This window comes from Equus caballus, chromosome 5 (assembly GCF_041296265.1).
Source record: "Equus caballus isolate H_3958 breed thoroughbred chromosome 5, TB-T2T, whole genome shotgun sequence".
Classification (NCBI taxonomy): Eukaryota; Metazoa; Chordata; class Mammalia; order Perissodactyla; family Equidae; genus Equus; species Equus caballus.
Window position 1 is genome coordinate 35,392,118 of NC_091688.1, and position 27,781 is coordinate 35,419,898.

General features: G+C 44.6%; 1 protein-coding gene across 5 annotated transcripts; it reads right to left on the minus strand.

The window, feature by feature from the left end:
- Positions 1 to 644: 644 nt before the first annotated feature.
- LY9 (lymphocyte antigen 9) lies at positions 645 to 27,781 on the minus strand. Of its 5 annotated transcripts, none has more exons than XM_001491654.6 (10): positions 27,559 to 27,781; positions 23,723 to 24,046; positions 15,583 to 15,864; positions 14,750 to 15,067; positions 13,289 to 13,558; positions 11,498 to 11,602; positions 10,441 to 10,494; positions 6,731 to 7,065; positions 6,271 to 6,342; positions 645 to 3,993 (listed from the first exon to the last, which is right to left on the minus strand). In XM_001491654.6, the coding sequence occupies exons 1-10, from the start codon at positions 27,677 to 27,679 to the stop codon at positions 3,925 to 3,927; spliced, it is 1,950 nt and encodes a 649-aa protein (XP_001491704.2). In that variant the 5' UTR covers positions 27,680 to 27,781; the 3' UTR covers positions 645 to 3,924. The 5 variants fall into 5 exon arrangements, with proteins under 5 accessions (XP_001491704.2, XP_005610010.3, XP_023496629.1 ...); XM_005609953.4 differs by having other exon boundaries at positions 23,723 to 23,914; positions 27,559 to 27,727; XM_023640861.2 differs by lacking the exon at positions 27,559 to 27,781 and adding an exon at positions 24,679 to 25,582.

Sequence of the window (27,781 nt, forward strand, 5' to 3'; positions counted from 1 at the left end):
ACCACCAAAAAATGTATGTCTGTCTAATTGCTGCTGGAGAAGGGTCTGGCCTCCTGGTGAGCTGTCCATGTGTCAGCCTTGTTCACTCTGGAACAGTAGATTCTGAGACCCCCAGATCCCAGGAGCCATTCAGTCTCATGGAGGATGGCCATAGTATGCACTTGCTCAGGCCCCATCTGATCCCTGTCCCCTGCGGGCTGTGTGGCTGGCCAGGCTGGCTTCATTCTGGAGACAGTTGAGAACAGGCCATATCCTGGAGAAAGCATCAAATGTAAGAACCAGGAAAATATAAGCAAAAGGAGTCTGGGGGATCTGAGGCACATTTTGGGAGCTGAGTTGCAGAGTCAAGTACTGTGGTAAACAGAAAGAGCAGGAAATGATGGGGGTTGGAGCCATCCAGATGAACACTAGAGACACTGACCATTGACTGCTGCTGGCCTTTCTTGTATCCTGAGTTGTGCAGATCTTGAACCAGCCCAGGGCTTTTGGGGATGCCCTAGTCTGTAGTGTAACAAAGTACAGCATCATCATATTATATGTCTTTGTTGAACTTATGTGATAATGCTGTGTGGGAGGAAGACATTTCCGCTACCCACTCTAGGTCCTTCTGGCCAGGCTATGAATTAAATTGACATGAGACAGAATAACAGGAGAAAATCAAACAAAGCTTTATAACGTGTATACATGGGAGACACTCAGGAAAACTGAGTAATTCGCCAAACGGTGGAGGCTTTCTTCTTAAATACCATCTTCAGTTAAAGACAAAGGAGGATGTTGGAGGGTGGGGGGGTGTCAGTAATGGGAGATTACCAGGAAAGCACAGTAAATAAGAGTAAGGTTATTATGCAGATTTAAGTCCTTGCCTTCTGCATTGATAAGGGTTTTTAGAGATAAGGTCATCTCCCCTTCTTCCTGATACAGAGAGAGAGACACCTTTACAGATGGAGATTTCCCTTACAAATGTAAATGTCTTTTACAAAGGGTAAGTAAATTCTATTTTTCAGAGTTCCTCTCATGTCTGCAGTTTTTAAAAGCAATCAGCCCAAAATAATGCTCATGTCAAAGAGACACATTTTCAGGTAGCCAGCTCCAATCCCCCACAATGCCCTACAGAGATAATTACCCATGCAACCACCAGCCAATGAACAAGCAGTAATAAAGCTCTTGGTGCGTATGAAGCACTGCCCAGCCCCCTGGGAGTACTCATTGCAGGCCACAGAAGACATACTGACTCCACAGACCATGTGCAGGAGAGCATGACGACAGAAACACAACATTAAACGACATAAATGGGCTGCAAGCGGATGCAACCCAAATGTACACTAGAGCATCATGAAAATAAGCGAAGGGAAGTGCAACTTTCAGGCAAGGGGACAGGGCTGAGGCCACAATTTTGGGGAGAGAAGAGATTCTGTGGCCGTTCTGCTCGCAGACCTGACAATAAGGAGGGAAGTTCTTCTGGGTAAATATGGAAAGCTTATATGGAAGAGGCATTTTAAGCGCTTAAAAAAATATGACAATGAAGTAATACACACAAATGGTTAAGAAAAATTCAGCAGTACAAAAAAGTATGTGAAAAAAAACCCAAAACAAGGGGCCAGCCCAGTGGCTCAGAGGTAAGTGCACACGATCCAGTTTGGTGGCCCAGGGTTCACCGGTTTGGATTTTGGGTGTGGACATGGCACTGCTTGGCAAGCCATGCTGTGGAAGACCTCTCACATATAAAGTAGAGGAAGATGGGCACGGATGTTAGCTCAGGGCCAGTCTTCCTCAGCATAAAGAGGAAAATTGGCAGCAGATGATAGCTCAGGGCTGATCTTCCTCAAAAAAAAAAAAAAGCAACCAAGCCAGTTCCCTCCCCGGAGGCAGCCACTGATAAGTTTTGTGTATTTCTGAGACAGAATAGGGACCGGACTCTGCCCCTCACCCTTAGCCACCAAATCCAGCACCTCCCAGATCAGCTGTTTTTTTTTTTTTTAAAGATTTTATTTTTTCCTTTTTCTCCCCAAAGCCCCCCGGTACATAGTTGTGTATTCTTCGTTGTGGGTTCTTCTAGTTGTGGCATGTGGGACGCTGCCTCAGCGTGGTCTGATGAGCAGTGCCATGTCCGTGCCCAGGATTCGAACTGACGAAACACTGGGCCGCCTGCAGCGGAGCATGCGAACTTAACCACTCGGCCACAGGGCCAGCCCCCCAGCCCAGCTGTTTTTGAAGTCAAGATAAGCAACCTTCTGAAGCAAAACTGCCCACAAGCAGTAGACCTACTCTCTCGTATGTGCACCAAGCTCCCAGATGACCATTTTATGACCTTCCTGGGGTGGCGGTAGTGAGCAACACTGCCATATTGGACAGACTGGGCAGGAGCAGGGACCACAACCCCCACAAGGCAAGGGAAGACACCACCAGGAAGAGGGAAGTAGAATGCCTCTGGAGGCAGAGAATCATGGCACCAGTCCACTCCCCTCAGCCCATAAAAGACTCAGGACGGCTCCCTTTGGAAAGCCAGAGAGCCACTTCTCCTGTGCTATCTCCCTTGTGCTGGAGCTTAAGACCCAATAAAACGTTGGCTGAGAGCTTGGTTGGGCCTCTTGTCAATTTCTATTACACAGAGAGCCTAAGAACCTAGGATCGGTATCATTTCCTTTCAGAACTTTTCTATGCCTATATAAGCTTCTAGATATACATTTCCCTTTTATCGAACTGGTAGCACATAATGCATATTGTCCTGAACTTTGTTTTTTCCACTCAACAATGTATCTTAGAGCTCATTTCCTATAAGCACATTAGTCTTTACATCCTTTCTTTGCAAAAGTGGCATGGTTTGTCATTGCATGGGTACACTATCATATATTTAACCAGATTCCTACTAAATGGGCATTTAGGTTATTTCCAATCTCTTATTTTAAAAAATCCTACAGCGGACATGATTTTACCTAGATCTCTAACCACAGGACCAGGAACAGAATTTGCCACCCTAAAACATGACTCTTTGGCATAAGAATTATTTTAGGTTGGTTATTTTTAAGAAACAGCAGATGCAGGGGAAAGCTCTGAAAACCTAGTAGAAGTTACCCATTTATAAGAGAAATCTCCATTTGTGAGGGTGATTTCCTCTCTGTGCCAGGAAGAAGAGGATGACTAAATCTCTAGAAAATCTTATCCATAGAGAAGCAATGACTTAAATCTACATAACAACTTTACCCTTGTTCACTGTATTGATCTCATCCTAAGAATGGAATGTTAAAGCTACTTTTCAGTGCAGCCAGCCAGCCAGGAGTACGTGCAGTAGAGAAAATTTTGATCTGCCAACCAAAACTCATCCTGCCAGGGCTTCCACATGCCAGCCTTCCCTCCCTGATCCCTTAAACTTTACCCCATTCCCTGGATCGGGCAGACAGATTTGACAGCCCGTCCTCCTGTCTCCTCGCCAATTGATTGCATAATAAGCTTTCTTCCCTCAAAGACCAGTGTACACAGTATCAGCTTCTGTGCACACAGGTGGAGAGAGCCCTTGCTCGGTAACAGATCTTTGTGTCCATGAGTTAGAAGATCTGTTGGATCCATTTTAACAGCTGTTTACAAGATGATGTGAAGGTCCAGATCCCCTTCAACCACATTTGACCAGCCTTGGCAGAGTTTTGAGGTGGTGCCTCTGAGCTGAGGGGTGGAAACAGTACAAGCATGCGAGGAGACAAATGGAGCAAGGACAACTTGAAGCCCAGAGGCTCCAAGAAGGAGACTATGTCTGATCTATTAATGGGCTTGGGAAGTCACATGGGGTGAGAGGAAGGGGAGGGTCAAATCCAAACATCTTTGAGACTCTGAAGGAAATTCTCAAGTGCTTCTGTCTGCAGGAGCCCCAGGTCCCATGAGGTCCAGCTGCTTATCCAACCCCAGGAAGAGAGGCAACACCTGCTTTTCTTTTCAGGTCAAATTTTCATAGGTGGAGATTTCAGGAGAGTCAAAATTGTTCTGTTGTGTTGGTGGCACCACCTGTGAGCCAAAAGACACATAAAAATATGGTTAATAAAGCTTGGAGGTCTCTGGTTTCCTTGGCCCTTTGCTGGTGAGAGAGAGGAAGGTAAAGCCAGGCTACGATTGGCCCATCCTATAGACGGGGGCTCATATGGGCTGGCCTAGGGATAGAGCAATCAACAAAGCCAATGACAAGCATTTATGGAGAATCTCTAATGGTAAGGGCCACAGGCTAGGCTCTCTGTAAGGGAGATATATAAGATCATTTAGTGCAGCAAATTGTGGGGATTAAAAAATGACAATAAGAGGCTTTGCTCTCAAGAAGCTACTATCTAATGATCCTAATCTCTGCCCTAGCTGGAGAAACAAGACAGACATTTACGTAAAGATAATTCATGTGGTAGAGGTTACGTTCCAAAGTAATGGTCCAGACCATTAGAATTTCATGTTCTGAGGGTTTTGGGGATCCTTTGTCTGAGAGTGTTCAGGGAAGGCTCTAAAGAGCAGATGAAACCTGAGCTGATGCAAAGAGGAGGGGAGGTTAGGTACTGGCAATAGCTTGAGGAATACCATAAACCTTTTAGATATCATGTAGAGATGTGTGTCAGAAAATAATAACCCAAGTAGGTTTGAGAAATTCCTGATTGAGTGGTCAATAATGGCCTTAGGACACCTAGAACCAGGATTCCTGGTCCTGAAAATTCTGAAGACAAGGGATAAATTCTGTCAAGAGCATGGCCGAGGAAATGCATTGATTTCCACTTACACTGTGGATGAGGGTGGTTTTAGAGGTGTGAAGTCCCTGGGGTGATGTGGGAGTCATGCAGGACCGACCAGACAAGTGGTGACCCATGGCCATTCTGAAACTCAGAGCAGGGACTGATGTCCATGACTTTAAGATTGACCAGTATTGACCCAAACACAAAGGGCCAGGTCAGATTGGAAAGTGGCTTTGGGAATGCAGTGAAGGGTACAGATTTGTTCTCAAGGCCAAAGGTGAAGTCCCTAGCTGACTAAGCACTAGGCCATGCCCTAGAGATCAGGACATGAGGCAGATGATGGTTGAACTGAACTGCACATTTGCACAAGTGTCTGCTGAACAAACTCTATCCATCTCTTATGGTCCAACCCAAACTATTTTTTCATGGTGCCTTTCTCGTCTACCTCAGTGAAGAGATATCTCCCACTTCCAAAGTCTGAAAAACCCATAGGAACACAACAAGTAGTCACGTGGTGTATTTCCCCTCCCCTTCCAGGTGACTGAATCAGCTCCACCCCTACTGCACCAAAAGATACATAACAAGCCTTCAAGGTCAAGGATGGCGTCTTAAATATGTCTGAATCCCCACAGCGCTCAGCCCAGTTCTGGGCAAACAAAAAGTGTTCAATAAATATCTACTGATTAATTCATCAATCACAGAGAAGTAGTATAATTGAAAAACTCGGAGAACTTTTTTCTTTTTTTAAAACTTATTTGAACATATTACAGGGAAAGAATTCTGGAGGAGATTTGAAAGCAGACGTGTGAATGGATCTAATGTTTTCAGGAGAGTGAAAGTAGAGTGGACAGCCAGATTCAGATCCAGGTTAATTGCTTAAGATTTTTCAGGATTATTTTAAAACTCCTTCTGATTTTTAATACTGAAACTTCAACTACTATCTATGTGAACTTAGGGAAAATTAGCTTCCTGCATCTTGGCTTCTTTGGCTATAAAATGTGGATGACAGCACATTTGTAGAGGTGTTATAAGGATCAGATGAGAATATGTCTGTCAATGTTTTGTACACTGTAAAACATTATATGGAAGTTATTGTTATTGTTATTTAATGGGAAATTCTACCCTTAAGGGATCTTTTAACACTATTAAAAACCCAATATATTGTTAATTAACAGCACATTTTCAAAAAAATCTTGACACTAGACTGTTGGTTAATTTCCAATTGTTTTGGGAAATTGACATTTTGGTGGGTTAAGATCAGGGTTAGAGATAGATTTAGAAATATACATAGACCATACAGTGTTTGGGTTTACAGCCTTCCATTCTGGTCAGTGTTAATATTAATCAACATAAGATATTATTAAATCAATTAGAAATGTTCAACCTTTGACCACATGGATGTAAATCAAAAATATTTGTTTAAGCATCTCTGTTGACCATGGAGTGTGTCAGGAGGTTGCATAGTGGATAGAACTTAAGCTCCTCTGCCACGGGAATTTAGGACTTTCAGTTAAAATGGTCTGGGGAGTCGTACCTCATTTTATGGGCCTTAGGATACAGAGAAAATTGTTCTCACCGTCTGAGATTTCTGTATCTGGCTGTAGATTGTGTCTGAGCTGTCCTTCTTCAAAGGAACTGGGGTCTCTCCCTGTAACAGACCAACATCATACTATCCATAGTCACCAAATAAGAGCTTTCCAGACTTTCACCCTCAACCTTTGAAGAGACAGGACATCCCAATAGGTTCTGGTATCACATAGAGGGTGGAAGCTGCCTCAGTGCAATGGGGACAGTGCCTCTGGTTCCCCAACACCTCCCTTATTTATAGGCCAAGAATGGGAACTAAGGGATGAGTTCCTTCATTCTAAGGGAGCACAAGGTTTGGTAAACACGAACAGAGTCAGGATTCTGCCCATGTGCTGCTGGTCCTGTCCCCCAGCCTCTGGCTCCCAGTTTGGCAGGACTAGTCATCCAGGATATTGGATGGCCCTAGAAGTGGAAGGGGAAGGGAAGGTGTACTGATTAAAAAAGCTCACCTGCGAGTTGAGGAACACTTCCATATACACCGTGTTCCCGTCAACCACAGGCTCAGGTTGCACATCATCTGGAGTGACAAGATCATACTCTGCTTGCCCCTCAGAGGCTGAGTCATGTTCAGTGTCCTCCTGAGTGACCGAGTCATACACCTGATCTCTTTTATTGACAGGCCGGTACATTTCATTCTTCTCCTCATCCTCATCAGTTGTCCCATTGCTGTCAGAGCTGCTCTCAGAAGTGGGCCTACCCTGTTGCCTGGAAGTCTTAGGGAGAGTGTCCATCATCTCATATCCTGGGGAAAGCATGGAATATATTGTGCGGCCAGCAGTGGATCCTGGAACACAAGGTGCAGGGTTAGTAAAAAGTGTGTCAGCCTTCACCTCTCTCTTGCATTGTACAAGAATCTAAGCTGCTCTGACTCCTACCTCAGATGGGGCCTAGAGAACTGGAAGGGAGGCTGTTTTCCTGTTTTCCCTCAGAGGGCTCTATCCCACTCTCCCTTCCTCCTTCCTTTCAAGCATTCATTTATTCATTCATTTGATAAACATTCATCGAGTATGACAAGAAAGAGACTCAGTGCAGAACTAGCCCCATTGGATAAACCACCCTAAGTACCATGATGGGTACTCTGAGGAAACACAGAGTAAATTAGGCCTGGTCTTGAAGGAGTGCACTGTCCATCTGGGGGTCAGATCCGTATGTAAATCAGTTAATGTAAGGTCAGCTCCAACAACTGACATATGAAAAGTACAAAGAAAGGGTAGAGGTGAAAGGAGATGGTCTCTGGGTAGCGAAGCAGAGAAGAACACGTGAAGGTGATAGAATTGACGTGGGTCTTCATGTAGGGGCAGGATTTTGATTAGTGATCGGGTATTCTTGGTGGAGGAAGCAGCATGACTAAAGTCACGTGTGAAACCTTGGGTGCCCTCTCCTTTGGGAAAGGATGATATTCAAAATATTTAACTGCAATGGCCTGGGCATAGGACAATCAGAATGGTGTATGCTGTGAACAGCTAGTGTGGCACACTGGGTGGACGACTACCTGCCTTTGGGGCACGTCAAGCAGCCTATTTGATCTAAGTGCAGATAATAATGGCTCCCATTTACTAAGTGCCTACTATGTGTCAGGCACTGTTCTAAAAGCTTTTCATGAATAAACTTATTTAATTTGCATTAAACCTCATGAAGTATAGACAATAACTAACTTTACTTTCTGCAGATGAGGAAACTGGAGCATGTAAAGGTTAAATATTCACCCAAGTAAGTGGTAAGGGCAGGATTTGAATGCAGGCAGTCTGGTCTGTGATGTTCTTACTGATTACTCAATATTGCCCCCAATGCGCTTTGTGTAGGAATAAAGTAGAGGAAGAGTGGTCTGGCCCAGTACTGCATGCTGATAGTAGTTACCGCCTATTGAGGGCACACTGTGGGCATCGCCCCACTCAGTCCTCATAGCACTCGAAGAGGTTGGTGCTCTCATTTTGCAAGGTAAGGAGACTGAGGCTCAGAGGCTGAATTGCCCAAGATCGCTAATAAGGAGGAGAGCTGGGATTCACACAGGATTGTCTGACCTCAGAACGCATACACCTGACCACTAGGTTATAGCGCCTTTTGAGTAACAGACAAAGGTCATGAGGAGCCACTGATGGTTTTAGAGCAGTCAGAGTTGAGCTCTGTAAAGTGGTGAGCAGAAGGGATAGAAAGGGAAAACTCTGCAGAGGGAATGGCTAGTTAGGAAACTATTATCATATTTTAGGGTATTAGTAACAAGAATGGGAATATTTGCTAAGAAAGACTGATTAAGTAAATTAAGATGTATCTGTAGGACGGAATAAATGGGAGTCAGTCAATCTATGTATGCCAATATTGCTAGGATATACTGTTAAGTTAAAAAAGCAAGGGTCATGGGGCTGGCCCCGTGGCCGAGTGGTTAAGTTCACGCGCTCCGGTGCAGGCGGCCCAGTGTTTTGTTGGTTCGAATCCTGGGCGCGGACATGGCACTGCTCATCAAACCATGCTGAGGCAGCATCCCACATGCCACAACTAGAAGGACCCACAATGAAGAATATACAACTATGTACTGGGAGGCTTTGGGGAGAAAAAGGAAAAAAATAAAATCAAAAAAAAAAAAAAAAAAAAGCAAGGGTCAGAAAAATGTTATAGGTTTTTCCCGTCAGTTTAATTAAAGGAAGAACACATACACACACGCACACACAAATACACACACACACAAATATATACTATGTCTGTAAACACATTAAAAGGCTTTGAAAGAATTTAGACATACATACATCTTAACAATGGACATGCCACAACTAGAAGGACCTGCAACTAAGATATACAACTATGTACCGGGGGGATTTGGGGAGATAAAGCAGAAAAACAAACAAACAAAAAAAACAATGGAGGTCTCTGGTGAGAGAGACCTGGAGATCGCGATTTGGAAAGAGATTTCCTTTCAATGGTATACCATGTGATTATAAGACTTTTCAATTTAAAAAAATCTATTCAATAAAACAAAAAAATGGTGACAGCATGAACTCAGTCAGTGGCAAAAGATCTAGAGAAGAGGAAACTTACGAGCAAGGATGGAGAGCCTGAAGAAGCAGGCCTTGAGAGCTGAGGAGGGGTGCTGAGGGAGGGAGGAAGGATAGGGATGAGAGTGGTGTCCCCAACACTTCTTTACTCCCCCTCCTGTGCCCAGGGTGCCAAGGAAGGAGGGCATAGGCTGGGGGAGACAAGAGTCTGTCCTGCCAGCCATGAGGAGGGAGTTGGTGGGAAGTTCCATATCCAGTCTCATTCCCATTTCTTGACTCCTTTCTCGGGGTTATACTTTCATCAGAAAAGCCTGCACTGTTGGATGACTTGAGCCCCCGTCCCCTCCCAGCCTCTCTTCCTGTTCTCTCACCTTGAGGAATCCCCTCCATGAGAGGTAACATAGGGTTTTCTAAAGCAGGGTTGGTCTGAGTGGGCAGAGTTTAGGTCCTTAGAACTCCAGAGCTCCAAGGTTCCAGGAGGTGATTTAGGACACTGAGGGATGGGAGCAGGAGAGTAAGATGTGGGCATCTCAGCTCTCCACCCCAACATCCATTTTTACGACAGTCCCATTTTTACATGCTTTGTGCTATTGGGGTGTTGCATAATATTTTGTTTGAAGAAACTATTCCTTAGCTTTTTCAAAAATTGGAAGACTACTGCCTCAGTGATGCTCTTGGTGTCCAGACAATCTCATGGGTTTCAATTTTAATTAAGTTTTAGTTTTGCTCCTGCCTCAGATTTGCCCATCCATCTAGCCTTTTGTTTCTCCATTCTCAGAGTGGAGAAGATAACTCCATCCTCATCATAGGCCACATTCAAGTGATGAGGGTCAATGCTTGAGGAACCCTAGAGACGCTCGAGGATGAGCTGCGTCTCCTAGCTCTGGTTCCCATCTTTCTGGACTCCGTCCTAGTTGTGAATTTGTTCCCTAAACCACCTTCCTCTAGCACATTGTTTCTCAAACATTAACGGGCATGTGATTCACCTGTGGATCATGTTAAAATGCAGATTCAGATTCAGCATTCTGGGGGAGTGCCCAAGATTTTCATTTCTAACAAGCTCCTGGGCAATGATGCTCATGCTGCTGGTTGGCAGACCACACTGAGTAGCCAGGCTTTGCAGCTTCCATCTGGCCCAGGGACCCCACAATCTATGTCATTGGTGATAGTACCTGATGTGTCAGCTGAGGCCTCAACTTGGCTGGAACTGAAGGCTGGGGCTGAACCTGAGAAACCAAGATAGAGAAGGTTTATCAGTAGGGCTGTGAAGAGGGAGAGGTCTCTGATTCTGTGAGAATCAAAGGACAAGAGGAGAGATTTTGAGGACATAGACAGGGAAAAGGCTTTAGGGAGTAGTGTGAACTCTGATGTGAGGGTTCTCAAGCCCATGAGAAGCATGACAGAGTCTAGGGTCATCTTCAGCTAAGGAGAAGGCTCTGGAGCTGCCTGCCTTCCCTCTGGAGGGTAGAGATCTCTAACCCCTCTGTGGTAGCCACTAATCAGAGTGGTTTGCCAACTCATAGTAATTCTTCTGGGGGCCACGTGTTCTAAGCAATCTGTTCTTTCTGGGAAATACTCCATTCCCACTCCAATACTCATCTCCAGAGGGAGATGTCAACCATAATAGCTCATTTCCTTGGCCACAGTGATTGGGCCAAGCAATGGTGACATGACCCAAAGTTGGACCAATCAAAGATATTTCTGAGATTTTTCAAGCTGGAGTTAGAGGGAAACATCTTTTTTCCCTTCCTGGTGTCAGAGCTACAAGTATGTGTGAGTCCGGAGCTACCAGTTGCTCTGCTGTGGTACACACCCCACCTCCCACATTTGCTCCTCTGCTGGCTACAGTAGGAGAGAGTTAAGCTGGCTTGAATGAAGAAGTAGGAAGGAGAGATGGAGAGCTCTGGTGACTTCTGAGTCTCTGGTGACATTTGTCCTTAGGGCCAGCTCTTCCTCTGCTTTCCTCACAGATTATTATGTGAGTTCCGAAATAATAAACCACACCCCCTGCACCACCACCACCCCTCCACTTTGTCTAAGCTACTTGGAGCTGAGTTTCAATTATTTGTGACCAGAGTCCCAACTAACAGCCCTCCCCCCATCACTCTGAGAAGAAATGAGGTCTTGGGAGAGAAGGGGTAGGGGGGATTATGAGAGGACAGAGAAGCCTCCAAAGGTCCCAGGGAAATGGCCTAGTGCGGGTAGATTCCATTGATCTCAGAAACCCACACCGTCTTCCTTGCTTCCGAATGCAATAGCCAGAGATCCCAAAGCACAAAATGATGGAAACCGTCAAGGAGAGCCCAACCCAAAGCCTGCTGCTTCTCTCAGGCCCTGTGAAGAAGAAATGAGTAATTTAGTATAAATAATGATAAAAGATTGGAGCAAACAATGGACAAACTGTAATGGCCATCCTATCTGCCTCTTAAAATCTCATGCCATTGCAGAAAATATTTCTTTCCATTCATTCATTCTACCATTATTTATTGAGTAGGCATTCTCCTAGGCAAGAAGTGACAGCAGTTCATAAGGCAGACACTGTCCCTGGGTAGAGAGATTTATGGCTTGCCCAAGGTCACAGAGTTTTAAGCACCTGAGCTGGGATTTGAATGCAGGCTGTCTGATCCTAAAATACCCTTATCCATCACACTACACTCCTTCTCTCTGTAAATAGGATAAGAGGAATTCTAGGCTAGAGACAGAAAAAGTCCAGACTCCTACTTAACAGGCCTCTAAATCCATCTACCAGATGCAGCCTGACTCAGCATGGTCGCCTGGATAGAAGTTCCTTTTTTTCTACTTCCCTCTAGGGACGAGCGAAGTACAGAAGTCAGGGTTCCAACCCTGCTTTTGCTATGTGACCTTGGGCAAGTTTCCTATCCTTTGTGAGTCTCAGTTTCTCTATATAATGGGAAACGATAAGAATATCTGCTGTGTAGGATTACTGTGAAGATTGATCATGCTAAAACGCACAAGGACCTAGAATAGTGCCTGGAATCTAGTAAGAGCCACTAGGGTTTCCTTTCTAGCTCCCACTCACACAGCCTGTGTCCCTTAGTGGTCCGCATCCCTTCCCATATCAACTTCCCATCAACTCATCTCCACAGACTTCTAACACGGCACTGTCCAATATGGTAGCCGCAAGTCATGGATGGTATGAGCCCTTGAAATGCGGCCAGTATGACTGAGGGACTGAATTGTTTATTTCATTTAATTTTTAAAAATTTAAACGTAAATTTAAGAACGGTGACTCAGGGGCTGGCCCTGTGGCCGAGTGGTTAAGTTTGCATGCTCTGCTGCGGTGGCCCCGGGTTTCGTCGGTTCAGATCCTGGGCGTGGACATGGCACCGCTCCTCAGGCCACGTTGAGGCGGTGTCCCACATGCCACAACTAGAAGGACCTGCAGCTAAGATATATAACTATGTATGGGGGATTTGGGGAGATAAACCATTAACAAAAAAAAAAGGAAGATTGGCAACAGTTGTTAGCTCAGGTGCCAATCTTTAAAAAAAAAAGAACAGTGACTCAATTCCTTATTGAAAAACTGATAAGTATGTTTGGAACAACTTGGATATATAAATCTATTTTTTCATCTGTAAGTTTTATGAATTCTGCATACAGATCAAGTACTTCCTATGAAAATTTAGCATCTGAATTGAGATGTGTTGTTAGTGTAAACTACATACTGAATTTCAAAGACTTAGTGTAAATGAAATGTAAATTATCTCATGAATAATTGTTTGTATTGAATACTTGTTGAAATGATATTTGGATATATTTGGTTAAATAAAATATATGATTAAAATTAATTTTACCTATTTCTTTTGGCTTTTTCTGCGTGACTATTAGAAAATTTAAATGACATATGTGGCTCTCCTTCTGTTTCTATCGGAATGGCTGAGTAAAGGGCTCTTGCCCACACTCTTTCACAGCACTTCATAAAGAACCACTCAGAATGCAAACTCTTGGATCTAAGGATCCAAGGCCCTGAGGTCCGGCCGAGTGGAGATAGAGGGCAACCTGGACAGATGTCCCCAGGAAGAAACTGCCCGGAGCTGTTGCTGACGGGGTTGCTGGCTGTGCACGTGAAGTTGGGATGATTTTCACCCCTTCTCCAGGAGACACTGAGGTGAGATCCCCCTTGGGATACAACAGCTCCTTTCTGCAGGGGGGTCCATCTATAGGTCACGTTGTGTCCATTGTCCTCCACCGAGCACGTCAGGCTGACCCTGCAGATGCCGTCCTCCGTGGGCCCAAGGCTCCAGGTGACTTTGGGCTTCTTCAGCCTTCCTGCATAAGAAGAAAGGCAGACCCAATGTGGAGTTAGGCCTGCCCACTGGGCAGTCACCACATCTTCACTCATTCAAAATATATTCATGAAGTTGTGTACTGACACTGCGCTGGGTGTCTACCTCGCCTTTCCCTGGGGAGTTATGAAATCTCAGACATTTCACTTCATTTCTTTAGGCCTTTGATGCTCAGATGTGCAATAAAGGAGTTCATGAAAATGAAAAAAGAAAGATACCACATCATTCTATATAGCAGACTGTGAAGAGCAAGCAAACCAAACGACACAAATAAGCACAGCCTTTCCACAGGCTCTGAAGGCCCTTCAAGGCTTACGTTTTGAGGTTTCATCACCTAGTTTGCTTATTTACAGGAGAAAAGGGATGTAGAGAGGTGAGCACAGCACCGACGCAGAATAAGTTCTCAATAAACGTTAGCAATTCTACAAGAAATATAAGACTGGCACCATTTGCTCCCAATTTATTATTATTTTTACTTAAATCTCCTTGCCGGTTCTTCTGTATTTGAGTGACAGTGTGTAATAGATCTAGACTAGCTGACTCACTGCATAGTTTAAGGGGATCGCAGACGGCGACCTTTTTCACGGCTACTTAGACACCAACAAGCCCAGGCAGGGGATGTGCAGACCATGTCTGAATGGTACTGGTAAAGGAGCTGGCAAATGGAAACCATGCAAACCGCCCTGCCAAGCTCCCATGAGGCCCAGGGCTGAGGAAGAAGAATGCAAGTTCTGCCCCCCACACTCAGGGGAGCCGAGCAGCCAACCCTCTTGGAGGTCACAGCGTCTTTGGACACGAAAGGCTTTCTCCTCAGTCTCCTCTGGCTCCACACCAGCCAGCTCTGCCCTTATTCAAAAGGATACTGTTTTGTAAAAAGGCAGGTTGGAGAGTTCCTGGTCTGTCCCACCTGATAATAATGCAGGAGGACGGGGAAAGTACCGACACTTGGGTGGCTGAGGCCTAACTGGAAGCCTAGAGGAAGGGGGACCTTGCCGGGTAGATTTTTGCCCAGCCACTGATTGTAATTTTTCCTCCTGTGAATTGACTGGTGTGAACTCAGTCCTAGTCTGAGGCATTTCCGTAGGAGAGGCCTGAGGGAGGAGGGGAAGGCAGCAAAGAGGAGAAAGCTTTCAGGGAAGGAATCTAATAACAGGCGATCTGCTCAGAAACTCACGGTAGATGAGCAGGGTGACATGCTTCATGCTGATCACTCCAGAAGCCTTTGAACATATGTAGGCGTGGTAGGGGCCAGCGTCCTCCATCCGCAGCTGGCCAATCTTCAGGGAGTAGTCCTGGCTGACCCATGCTGTGTTCTTCTCGGGATCTGCTTTTGCTGCTTCTCCCCACTCTTTGCTGATAACAGACGTGTTAAACATCCAGACAACGTTCTCTATGTCCTGACTGGCCGGGAGAGCCAGGGGTAGGGTGACTGACTCCCCCAGGATCCCCACCACCGTCTCCCCTACTGATCCTCCTCTGGAGGCTCCTGGATCTGCAGTCAGAGATGAGACATTGCGGCTTCAGTCACTGGCCCCACTCCCTTGACCCTCAGCCTGCCTGAAGGGCAGGGGAGCCCCAGAGGCCCTCCTGCCTGGGTCCATTCCCCCTTCCTCTGACAGGGCATCTCTACTGCTTTCCCAGGACCACCTGTCCTGCACAGGTATACACTAGCTCTGTCTGTTGCATACCCAGGCCCCTCTTGCTCTCTCTGCCCTTCTCAGGAGACACCAGGGACACTCCCACCCAAGCAAAGAGCAATTTGGATCTCTTCATCTATCCTCTCTTCCCCTCCCTTGCTCTCCCCTCAGTTTCACAGTGCCCTGGGAGTTCCCACATTCCCTGCCAGTCTCTCTCAGGCCCCTGAGGGTAGAAAACAAGGGGTCTCCAGGCCTTATCTCTTGCCTCCCCACCCCCCATCCATGTCCTGCCAGAACCTTGGAGTTTGGATTCTACAGCTGCTCAGACTGTTTCTGGAATCTTCTGGAGGGCCTAAGTGGAGCCAGTTACCTATACAGATCTGCCAGGTTCTTAAGTCGACAGGGCGGGAGCTGCTCTGACTGACTGGGTTCTTGGCTGTGCACGTGTACTGCAGGTCTGGGTCACAAGGTGTCCAGGAGATGGTGAGAGTGGAGCCCCAAGAGGATTCAGAAGCATGGGGGTCCCTTGGGGTCCAGCTGTACTGAACAGCTTTCTCTGCCCCCTCCACAGAGCATGTCAGGGTGATGTTACAGGAGGCGTTCTCAGACACGTTCATGGTCTGCACGGTGACTCGGGGCTCCTGTAGCCGCTCTGCAGAGACAGTGGCAATAGAGAGACTCCTTAAACTCCTGGCAGGAAAGGGCTGAGAGAATAAGGTGGTGTGGTAGAGGAGGTGGTAGCAGGGGGAGAGGCCAGCATTGCCTGTTCCAGAGGAGTTTTTTCTTCCTTTCCTACTGCAGGCTAGGGTGAGTGCCTCTCCTCGGTGCTTCCATGTTACGCTCTACAGGTGGTATCACCATGAGTCGACATGACAGTAGTCTATTACTTCTCTTTCTCCCCCACCAGTACATGAACTCCTCCAGGACAGGACTGATGCCTGACTCTGCACACCTAACACCTGCCCAACCCATGAAATGCACTCATGAACGCTTGGTGAAAAAATGGATGAATGAGCCAGCCCCACATACTGGGGAGTAGGGAGCTCTGCCTCTGGAATTTGAATTGCCCTTGCCTATTGGCCTGAATTTAGGACCCACTGTGCTTCCAGACCTTCCTGGTCCTCTTCTTCCCTCTCGTTCCATCTCCTCTGTTCACAGTGTGTGTGTCTGAGTGTTTAAGTCTGCTTTTTCTGGGGGGTTAAGTAATATATACATAAAATTGAAACTGAAAAGATACTGAAGCGTAGACAATGAAAAAACAAGCTTGCTTGCCCCCAGCCACTTATTTCTTCTCCCCAGGAATTACTGTTCCTGGAGGCAATTACTGTCATAAATTTCTTGTTGATCTTTCCAGAGATGTTCTAGGTTAAGACACATAAATGATAGCATACTACACATACTGTCCCACATATTTTTAAAAATTTAACAATATATCTTGGAAATTGTTGTATGTCAGTACATACTGAGTTTTTTCATTCTGTTTCTATTAGCTACATAGAATTCCATTTCCTGAATATAGACAGGGCTGGCCCCATGGCCTAGTGGTTAAGTTTTTTGCACTCCGCTTCAGTGGCCTGAGTTTAGGGGTTCAGATCCTGGGTGCAGACCTGCACACCTCACTAGCCATGCTGTGGCAGTGTCCCACATACAAAATAGAGGAAGACTGGCACAGATGTTAGCTCAGGATAAATCTTCCTCAGCAAAAAAGAAAGAAAGAAAGAAAGAAATTTCAATAACTCCTTAATATACACAGAGCACCCTATGAATCAATAAAAAAAAGGTTGGAGCTGGCCCGGTAGTTAAGTTCGCGCACTCTGCTTCAGCAGCCTAGGGTTCATGGGTTCAGATCCCAGGTGCAAACCTATACACTGCTCATCAAGCCATGCTGTGGTGGCATCCCACATACAAAAAGTAGAGGAAGATTGGCATGGATGTTAGCTCAGGGACATCTTCTCTCAAGCACAAAGAGGAAGATTGGTGACAGATGTTAGCTCAGGGCCAAGGGGCCAATCTTCCTCACCAAAAGAAAAAAAGGTCAAACTACCTGGAAAGATAGTGTTAGTGGCTGAACTATGTCCCTGCAGAGCTCATATGTTTCATATGTTGAAGCCCTGCCCCTCAGTACCTAACATTCCCCAATAATCAGAATGTGATTGTATTTGGATATAGGACTATATTTGGAGATAGAGGTAACTAAGTTAAAATATGATCTTTAAGATAGTCCCTAATCCAATACGACTGGTGTCCTTATAAGAAAAGGAGATGAGGGTACAGACAACACAGACAGAGGGATAACCAAGTAAAGACATAGAGAAAGAAGGTTACCACCTGCAAGCCAAGGAGAAGGCCTCAGAATAAATCAAACCTGCCGGCACTTTGCCTGGCCTCGAGCGTTGTGAGAAAATAAATCTCTGTTGTTTAAGTGACTCAGTTTGTGGTATTTTGTTATGGCAGCCCTAGTAAACCAATACAGATTTTGGTACCAGAAGTGGAATGCTATTGTAACAAGTATCCCAAAATGTGGAAGTGGCTTTGGAACTGGCTAATGGATAGAGGCTGGAAGAGTTTTAGTTTTCCATTGTGTTATGGGTGTGGATAATTTGTCTGGCTTCACAGGTTCACAGCTGGAGAGCTGTGCATATTAGAAAAAGCCTAGATTGTCTTCAACAGATTGTTCATAGAAATATAGATGCTAAAGGGGATTCTGAAAAGGGCTTAGAAAGAAAAGAGCTGTAGAGAAAGCTTCTATGATCTGAGAGATAGACATATATTATCATGAACAGAATGTTGGTAGAAATATAAACATTAAAGGTGTTTCTGTCGAGAGCTGGTTCTTTGAAAAGATAAACAAAATTGACAAACCTTTAGCCAGACTCACCAAGAGAAAAAGCTCAAATGAATAAAATTAGAAGTGAAAGAGGAGAAATTACAACAGACACCTCAGAAATACAAAAGATTCTAAGAGAATACCATGAAATGCTGTACACAGATAATTGGATACTCTAGAAGAAAAGGATAAATTCTTAGAATCATACAACCTTCCAAAACTGAATCAAGAAGAAATAGAGAATTTGAATAGACCAATCACCAGTAAGGAGATGGACACAGTAATCAAAAAATAAAAGTTCAGGACTAGATGGCTTCTCTGATCAATTCTATCAAACAGTCAAAGAAGACTTAATACCTATCCTTCTCAAACTCTTCCAAAAATATGAAGAGGAGGAGAAGCTTCCTAACTTATTCTATGAGGCCAACATTACCCTGATACCAAAACCAGATAAGGACAACACAAAAAAAGAAAATTACAGGCCAATATCACTGATGAACATCAATGCAAAAATCCTCATCAAAATAGTAGCAAATTGAATACAACAATACATTAAAAAGATCATACATCATGATCAAGTGAGATCTATTCTAGGAATGCAGGGATGGTTCAACACCTGAAAATCAATCAATGTGATACACCACATTAACAAAATGAAGAATAAAAAGCACGCAATCATCTCAATAGATGCAGAGAAAGCATTTGACAAGATACAGCATCCATTTATGATAAAAACTCTGAATAAAATGGGTATAGAAGGAAAGTATCTCAACATAATAAAGGCCATATATGACAAACCCACAGCTAATACCATTCTCAATGGAGAAAAACTGAAATCTATCCTTTTAAGAACATGAACCAGACAAGAGTCCCCACTTTCACCACTCTTATTTAACATAGTATTGGAAATCTTAGCCAGTGCAATCAGGCAAGAAAAAGAAATAAAAGGATCCAAACTGGAAAGGAAGAAGTGAAACTGTCAGTATTTGCAGATGACATGATTATATACACAGGAAACCCTAAAGAATCCACCAAAAAACTTTTAGAAATAATAAATGAATACAATAAAGTTGCAAGATATGAAATCAACATACAAAAATCAGTTGTATTTCTACACACTAATAACAAAGTAGTAGAAAGAGAAATTAAGAGTACAATCCCATTTACCATTACAACAACAAAAAAAATAAAATACCTAGGAATGAACCTAACCAAAGAGGTGAAAGATCTGTACACCAAAAACTATAAAACATTGTTGAAAGAAATTGAAGAAGACACCAAGAAACAGAAAGATATTCCGTGCTCTTGGATTAGAAGAAGTAAGATAGTTAAAATGTCCATACTTCCTAAAGCAATCTAAAGATTCAATGCATTGTCTATCAAAGTTCCAACAACATTTTTCACAGAAATAGAACAAAGAATCTTAAAATGTATATGGAAGAATAAAAGACGCTGAGTAACCAAAGGAACCCTGAGAAAAAAGAACAAAGCTGGAGGTATCACACTCCCTGATTTCAAAATATACTACAAAGCTATAGTAACCCAAACAGCATGGTACTGGCACAAAAACAAACATACAGATCAATGGAACAGAATCAAGAGCCCGGAAATAAACCCACACATCTATGGAAAGCTAATCTTTGACAAGGGGCCAAGAACATATAATGGAGTAAGGAAAGTCTCTTCAATAAATTGTGTTGGGAAAACCAGACAGCCATATGCAAAAGAATGAAAGTAGACCATTGTCTTACACCATACACAAACATTAAGTCAAAATGGCTTAAAGACTTGAATGTAAGACCTGAAACCATGAAACTTCTAGAAAGAAACATAGGCAGTATGCTCTTCAACATAGGTCTTAGCAGCATATTTTCAAGTACCATGTCTGACAAGGCAAGGAAAACAATAGAAAAAAATAAACACATGGGACTACATCAAACTAAAAAGCTTCTACACAGCAAAGGAAACCATGAACAAAATGAAGACAAGCTAACAATTGGGAGAAGATATTTGCAAGCCACATATCTGATAAGGGGTTAATATCAAAAATATGTAAAGAACTCATACATCTCAACAACAAAAAAACTAACAATCCAATTAAAAAATAGGCAAAAGAGGGGCTGGCCCGGTGGCACAGTAGTTGTTTGCACATTCTGCTTCAGCAGCCTGGGGTTCACTGGTTCAGATTCTGGGTGCGGACCTACACACCACTCATCAAACCATGCTGTGGCAGGTGTCCCACATATAAAGTAGAGGAAGATGGGCATGGATGTTAGTCAGTCTTCCTCAGCAAAAACAAGAGGATTGGTGGCAGATGTAGGCTCAGGGCTAATCTTCCTGAAAAAGAAAATGGGCAAAAGATTTGAACAGACATTTCTCCGAAGAAGATATATAGATGGCCAACAGGCACACGAAAAGATGTTCAACATCATTAACTATCAGAGAAATGCAAATCAAAACTACAATGAGATATCTCCTCACTCCCATCAGAATGGCTATAATTAACAAGACAGGAAACAACAAAGGTTGGAGAGGATGTAGAGAGCAGGGAACCCTCATACACTGCTGGTGGGATTGCAAACTGGTGCAGGTGCTGTGAAAAACAGTACGGAGATTCCTCAAAAAATTAAGAACAGAATTACCATAGGATCCAGCTATTCCATTTCTTGGTATTCACCCAAAGAACATAAAAACACAAACGCATACAGATACATGCACCTTTATGTTCACTCCAGCATTATTCACAATAGCCAAGACTTGCAAGCAACCTAGGCACCCATCAAGGGACGAATGGATAAAGAAGATATGGTATTTATACACACAATGGAATACTACTCAGCCATAAGAAATGATGAACTCCAGCCATTTGTGACAACATGGATGGAACTTGAGGGTATTATGCTGAGTGAAATTAGTCAGAGGGAGAAAGTCAAATACCATATGATCTCACTCATAAGTAGAAGATAAAAACAACAGCAAACAATCACACAGAGACAGAGATTGGGTTGATGGTTACCAGAGGGGAAGGGGGGAGGTGGGAGGGTGAAAGGGATGATTAGGCACATGTGTGTGGTGATGGATTGTAATTAGTCTTTGGGTGGTGAACATGGTGTAATCTACACAGAAATCAAAATATAATGATGTACACCCGAAATTTATATGTTATAAACCAATGTTACCACAGCAAAAAGTAAATAAATAAAAATTTTTTTAAGTTATTTCTGGTGACGTATCAGATGGGAATGTAAAAGATCTTATTGGAAACTGGAGGAAAGGTGATACTTATTATAAAGTGGGAAAGAACTTAGACAAAGTGGGTTTTAGTGTTTTGTAGAAAGTAGAACATTAAGTGATAAACTTGAATATTTAGCGAAGGAGATTTCTAAGCAAAGAGTTGAGGGCACTGGGTGGCGACCTCTTTCTGCTTACAGTAAAATGTGAGAGGTGAGAGATAAATTGAAGAAGGAATTTTTTTTTTTTTAAAGATTGGCACCTGAGCTAGTGACTTGCCAATCCTCTTTTTTTTTTTTTTTTAAGATTTTTATTTTTCCTTTTTCTTCCCAAAGCCCCCCGGTACATAGTTGTGTATTTTTACTTGTGGGTCCTTCTAGTTGTGGCATGTGGGATGCCGTCTCAGTGTGGCTTGATGAGCGGTGCCATGTCTGCGCCCAGGAGCCCAACAGGTGAAACCCTGGGCTGCCAAAGCTGAGTGTGTGAACTTAACCACTTGGCCACTGGGCCGGCCCCCAATCTTTTTTTTTTTCTTCTTCTTCTCCCCAAAGCCCCACAGTACATAGCTGTATATTCTAGTTGTGAGTGCCTCTGGGTGTGCTATGTGGGACGCTTCCTCAGCATGGCCTGATGAGCTGGATCTGAACCAGCAAAATTCTGGGCCGCAGAAAAGGAGCGTGCAAACAACCACTTAGCCACAGGACCGGCTCCTGAAGAAGGAAGTGTTAAGCAAGAAGGAGCCAGAACTTGAAGATTTAGAAAATTCTCAGCTTGCCCACGTTGCAAAAAATGAGAATGCGTGTCTGGAAAGAACACTAAGGGTATGGCCAGATAATGTCTGCTAAAGAGCTTACAGTGTGACCCAGGGATCCAGTCAACCATCTCAGCAGAGATGCTGCCAGCTTGGAGTGAGGGGACAGAGATGGGACAAGATTAAGGAAGGCTATCAGACTTCTGGGAATTCTACAGGATGGGCCAATGGAGCTATCAGCTGAGGCCATGACTTATCCTTCAAGAAAAGGGAAGAATGACCCTGAGAGCAGTTCAGAGGTCAACAGGGCTGTCACTGCCACCATGGCCCTAGAGGGCACAGACCCAGCGGCAGTTGGTGGGGTGGTTTCCTCCTTGGTTCCAGGGGGCAGGGCTGCCACTCTGGGCCAAGGGGGTGGGGCTGCCTCCCCAATAGGCCCAGAGGACAGAGTATAGAGCTAAAGAGGATTATTCTTTTTTTTTCTTTTGGAGGAAGATTAGCCCTGAGCTAACATCTGCTGCCAATCCTCCTCTTTTTGCTGAGGAAGACTGGCCCTGAGCTAAGATCCATGCCCATCTTCCTCTTCTTTATATGTGGGATGCCTGCCACAGCATGGCTTGCCAAGCGATGCCATGTCTGCACCCGGGATCCGAACTGGCGAACCCCAGGCCGCCGAAGTGGAACGTACGAACTTAACTACTGCACCACTGGGCCGGCATGAGGACTATTCTTTAACCTTAAAATCTAATGAAATTTGTCGTCCTAGGTTTCAGACTTGCTTGGGACCCATGACCCCTTTCTTCTTTCCAATTTCTCCCTTTCGGAATGTGAGTGTCTATTTTATGCCTATCCCACCATTGTATTAGGAAAGCAGACGACTTGCCCAGTTTCACAGGTTCATGGCTGGAGAGGAATTTTGCCTCAAGATGAATTATACCTCAAGTCTCACCCATATATGAATTAGATGATATTTGGATAAGATTGTGGACTTAGAGTTGATGGTGGGAATGGGTTAAGACTTTTGGGGCTGTTAATATGTACTTTGCACGTGAGAAGGACATGAGATTTGGGGGGTCCAGAGGGCAGAGTGTTATGAACTGAATCACGTCCCTCCAAAATTTATATGTTGAAGTCCTGATCCCAAGTCCCCTCAGAATGTGGCTGTATTTGGACATAGAGCCTTTAAAGAAACAGTTACGTTAAAATGGGGTTATTAGAGTGGCCCTGATGCCATATGACTGGTGTTCTTATAAAAAGAGGAGATTAAGACACGGACAACAGAAACAGAAGGGTGACCACGTGAGGACACTGCATGAAGGCTGCCATCTGCAAGCCAAGGAGCGAGGCCTCAGGAGAAATCAAACCTGCTGTTGTCTTGATCTCGGACTTCTAGATCTAGAACGGTGAGTAAATAAATTTCTGTCATTTAAGCCCCCCAGTCTGTGGTATTTTGTTCTGGCAGCCCTCGCTGACTGATACAGATGAGTAAAAGATATTAACAGAGTTGCAGAAAAGAATACAAATGGCTCTTAAACACATTTTGCGTATGTTTTTCACTCTTGGCATCCACATTTATGGAATTGGGTGAAAATGATCAATGTGGAGTCCTATTTGTCCTAGACAGATAAATTCCTAGAGAGAAAAAAAAATCTGCTTTTAAAAATAAAAGATCAAAACCCACAGAAGCTCTGTGGGACTCACCATAGATTTGCAGGGTGAATTCCTCATCCATGGTGACTCCAGAATTCCTTCGGTTTATCTGGGCGTGGTAGGGTCCAGCATCTTTCAGCATCAGATTACTGATAGATAAGTAGTTCCAGCTGATGTTTAATCGGTCCTGGTAGCTTTTGTCCATAATGATAACGGCTCCATTTGGGTAGGCTAAAGCAAGAGCTTTTTGGGAAGCAATCCAAGTGACATGCTCAATGTCTGTATCTACTGAAATGTTCAGGGAGAGAGTCACCACACCCCCTAGAATCCCGGCTGCCACTGTTGGGGCTGAGTCCTTTCCAGAGGCTCCTAGTCCTGCAGAGACGGAAGAGGGACTTGGAGGGGAAGCTGGACTCCCCAAGCCAGGCTTCATTCATTCATTCATTTATTCATTCAATAAACACATATTAGGAATAAATGTCAGATGCTGAGAAATGAAATGAGGCTCCTGTCCCCCTCTCTCTAGGTCCATTGCCTAGCAAAGTCATTCATTCACTCATTCACTTATCAAGCACTCTCTCCCACAAGTGTGGCTATATAATCAGTAAAACAGACCTTCTAGGTTTCTGTTCCAACAGGGAAAATTAGCCTTGTGACTTTGGGTGAATTTCTCCAAGAATCAGTTTACTGGTCTATAAGATGGAAATATTCACACCTGTACCATCTTCATCAGGCAATATGGTAAAGATTAAATAAAAACAGCTTGCAGTAAATCATAAAGAACTAATGAAGTAAAAAAGGAGCATCTTTTAAAAAGTAAGATGGGTTGATGGATGGCTACAGGGGTGGATAGATAGATAGATGTGTGATGAAGCAAGTAAAGCAAAACATAAATGGTAGAACCCAGGTGGGAGGTGTATGAGCGTTCACTGCAAAATTCTACCAAGTTTTCTGTAAGCTTGAGAATTTTCATACAAAATCATGGGAACAAAAGGAACATCTCTTACCTCTATCACACCCTACATTTTCCTCACCGTCCAGGGGATCTCAGACTGATGTTGGCTTGGCCTGGGAAATCCTTAGGAACGAGGTTTGGTTTGGGAATAGTAGGTGGCGTTGATTCAGCTCCTGATTTCCTCATCTCAGGAAGGACCCAGATCCCTGATAAACACTGTTACAAAGGCTTCCAGAGGCCCAGCATTCAGCCAAGGCAATTAATTTCCTTGTAGGGGCCCTGTGAGTGTCCGCTGGGTGACCCCAGCCTGGAGTTCCAGATTCTAGGGCTTCTGAGGCTCTAGAGTCCTCTGGAAATTCTAGACCAAATAAGCTATGTTCAGGACTCAGACTACTCCAGGCAGTCCAGGTGTAAAAGTAAGTAGAAAATGTTAGAGAGGGGAGAGGCCAAATATACCCGAGAGGGCTGGACAAAGGCTGAGATGTGCTCTGAAAGCCCAGATATTACAGCGTATGCAGACGCAGAGAGGAGACTCCCAGACTGGTGCAGGCCAGGGGTTCCCTGCCCCCACCCACGGCAGCCCGGCACTTGGACTTTGCGGAGGAGCCGCGAGGGAGGATGCAGGGCTGGGGACTCTGGATGTGAGCCGATCAGTTCAGGTGGACTCTGGGGACAGATTCAGAAGACAGAAGCTGAGTTGGTGCAATGTTGGTTTGAGGTTGCCTAAAACAGAGCTCTTCACATCTGGAAGACAGCCCTTATAATTGCTATGCGTGTGTCAGGCGCTTTGTAGAAATCACCTCATTCAATTCTTAAAATTGTCTGATAATTAACCCCATTTTACAGATCAGGAGCAGAAATTTAGAGAGTTCTGGCCACTTGCCTGGATTACAGCATTGGTCAGTTGAGGAGTCTAGATTCCACATACAAGATGACTGGAGTATGAGGCCAGGAGTGCTCACCACTCCCATCCTGGAAGCCCAGAAGGTGCTGAGTCTTGGCTGGGTGCATATGACCATGTTTTGACCTCAGCTCTCCTCACATCAAACATAAACAAAGGGCCCCGTGGCTGAGTGGTTAAGTTCACGTGCTCTGCTTTGGCAGCCCACGGTTTCGTTGGTTTGGATCCTGGGCATGGACCTAGCTGCACTCATCAACCCACACTGAGGTGGCATCCCACATAGAAGAACTAGAAGAACCTACAATTAGAATATGCAACTATGTACTGGGGGGCTTTGGGGAGAAGAGGAAAAAAAACAGATTGACAACAGATGTTAGCTCAGGTGCCAATCTTTATAAAGAAAAAAAAAAAAAGATAAAGCCTCAGAGACAGCCAGTGGGAGGAGCAGGATGTGGTCCCTACAGGTCAAATCCTGTTGCAGCAAACAGTGCTACATATCCTAGTATGGTGACAGGAGTTCCAGGAATCAGTCTTGTTGTTTTGAACAATGCCAGTCGACAAATATTAAAAAGGAGTTCAAAGATTGTAATAAGTAAATTTGACTTGCCTATCCTTTAATAGTTTCCAAATAATGTACTTAACAGTGATTATTATAATAACAATCATAGCTTCCACCAACCGTGTGCCAAGCACATATACCATCTGTAATCTATGACGGAATCTCGCACAGCACAACTTGCTCACTGCATTCTGCTCTTCAGAAATAGAGGCTCACACAGCTGGTAAGTGATGGAGCAGGATTTAATTTCATATGTTCCTGCTACTAAAGCAAAGGGCCTTTCCACCCTACTGCCTCCTAAGTTCCTTAAACAACTCCTTGGAGACACAAAAGCATCAAGGAAACCCTTCTAGACCAAAACAGTGAAGTTTGAGGTCACCCCAATCGATGGAGCCAGATAACGGGAGATGCCCCCTTGCCCTGAACTGTTTGAAATTCACCCTGTTGATCCTCTGCTGCTTGAATAACATTGGATGTGGCTAATTTCAGGCTTATCCAATGCAGTCAAAAGGCACCCTAAGAGTTGAGTGTGAATATAAATAGCCCTGTTGCTTCCTGTGTTTTTGTGGTGAGCAAAGACGAAATTGCAAGTAAAGAGAGTTCAGACTGGAACTCAATCTCAAGCACAAGACTCCCCCTACCCCTATATATGCATCTAGGAGTCTTTCTAGCGCTCTCCTCACTGCCCACCTGCCACCCCCATCCCTACTGCTCTCAGGTCCCTAGTGCCACCTGCACCATCCCTCCCATGGGGAGATAGAACGTTGGGGAGAAAAGAATATCCCTCCCCAAGGAGGCCCTGGGGAAAGCAGGATCCCAGAGGGACAGTATCTGTTACAGTCCCAGGTCGCTGAGGTCCTCCCTGGGGTACTGTGTCAGGTGTGCCTGCTGGACAGAGGGCCCCAGGCCAGGCTGCTCAGAGATATTTCCCAGAAACTAGCAGAACTTGGGCCTTGATGGGTAGGTAGGATGTTGGGGAGAAAAGGATATTCAGGCAGAAGCCACCTAGCCTAGGGCCACCAGGCCATCTGCAGACCCCCAGTGAAGCCTCCTGCTTCATAAACAAGAGAGGATGTAGAAAGAAGCTCCAGAAGTCCTATTGCTCCCTAGGAAATTACTAGGTGGTTTGTCATCAGGGGAATTTTCCTGTATCTCTCCGTGGATTATGTCCATATTGTACAAGAAACAAACTCACCCCATGGTGTTTCTTAGGAGGAAAATGTGAGGGTGAGAGAAATATAGTCTGAGCCTAGAGTTATTTGAGACTGGGGCTAGAATGTCACTTGCTTATGGTGTGTGACCACGCACACGTTCACACACACGTACAGAGCTCAGAATAAGGTGAAATTTGCAGAATATTTACCATGAGCAGAGGAATTTACTGACTTTTCCAACAAGAATCCCCAGCAGGAAACGTGGCCAGCCTCAGGGGAACTCCACTACAAGCGGTTGTGGCCACAATGTGGACTTACCCGTGAGCAGGAAGAGATGGGTCCATAGAAAGGGAGAGAATATGTGTGGCTGACTCTTCCACAGCTCACCAGAGAAAGGCCGCAGAGCCCAGTCATCTGTACGTCTCCTTGGACCTGCCATGATGATATACTTTCAGATCTCAGGCTGAAGGAGGAAGTACTTACCACAGCTTCCTCCCAGTGTGTGTGTGCGTGTGCATGTCCCAGGGAGGGTTGTTTATAC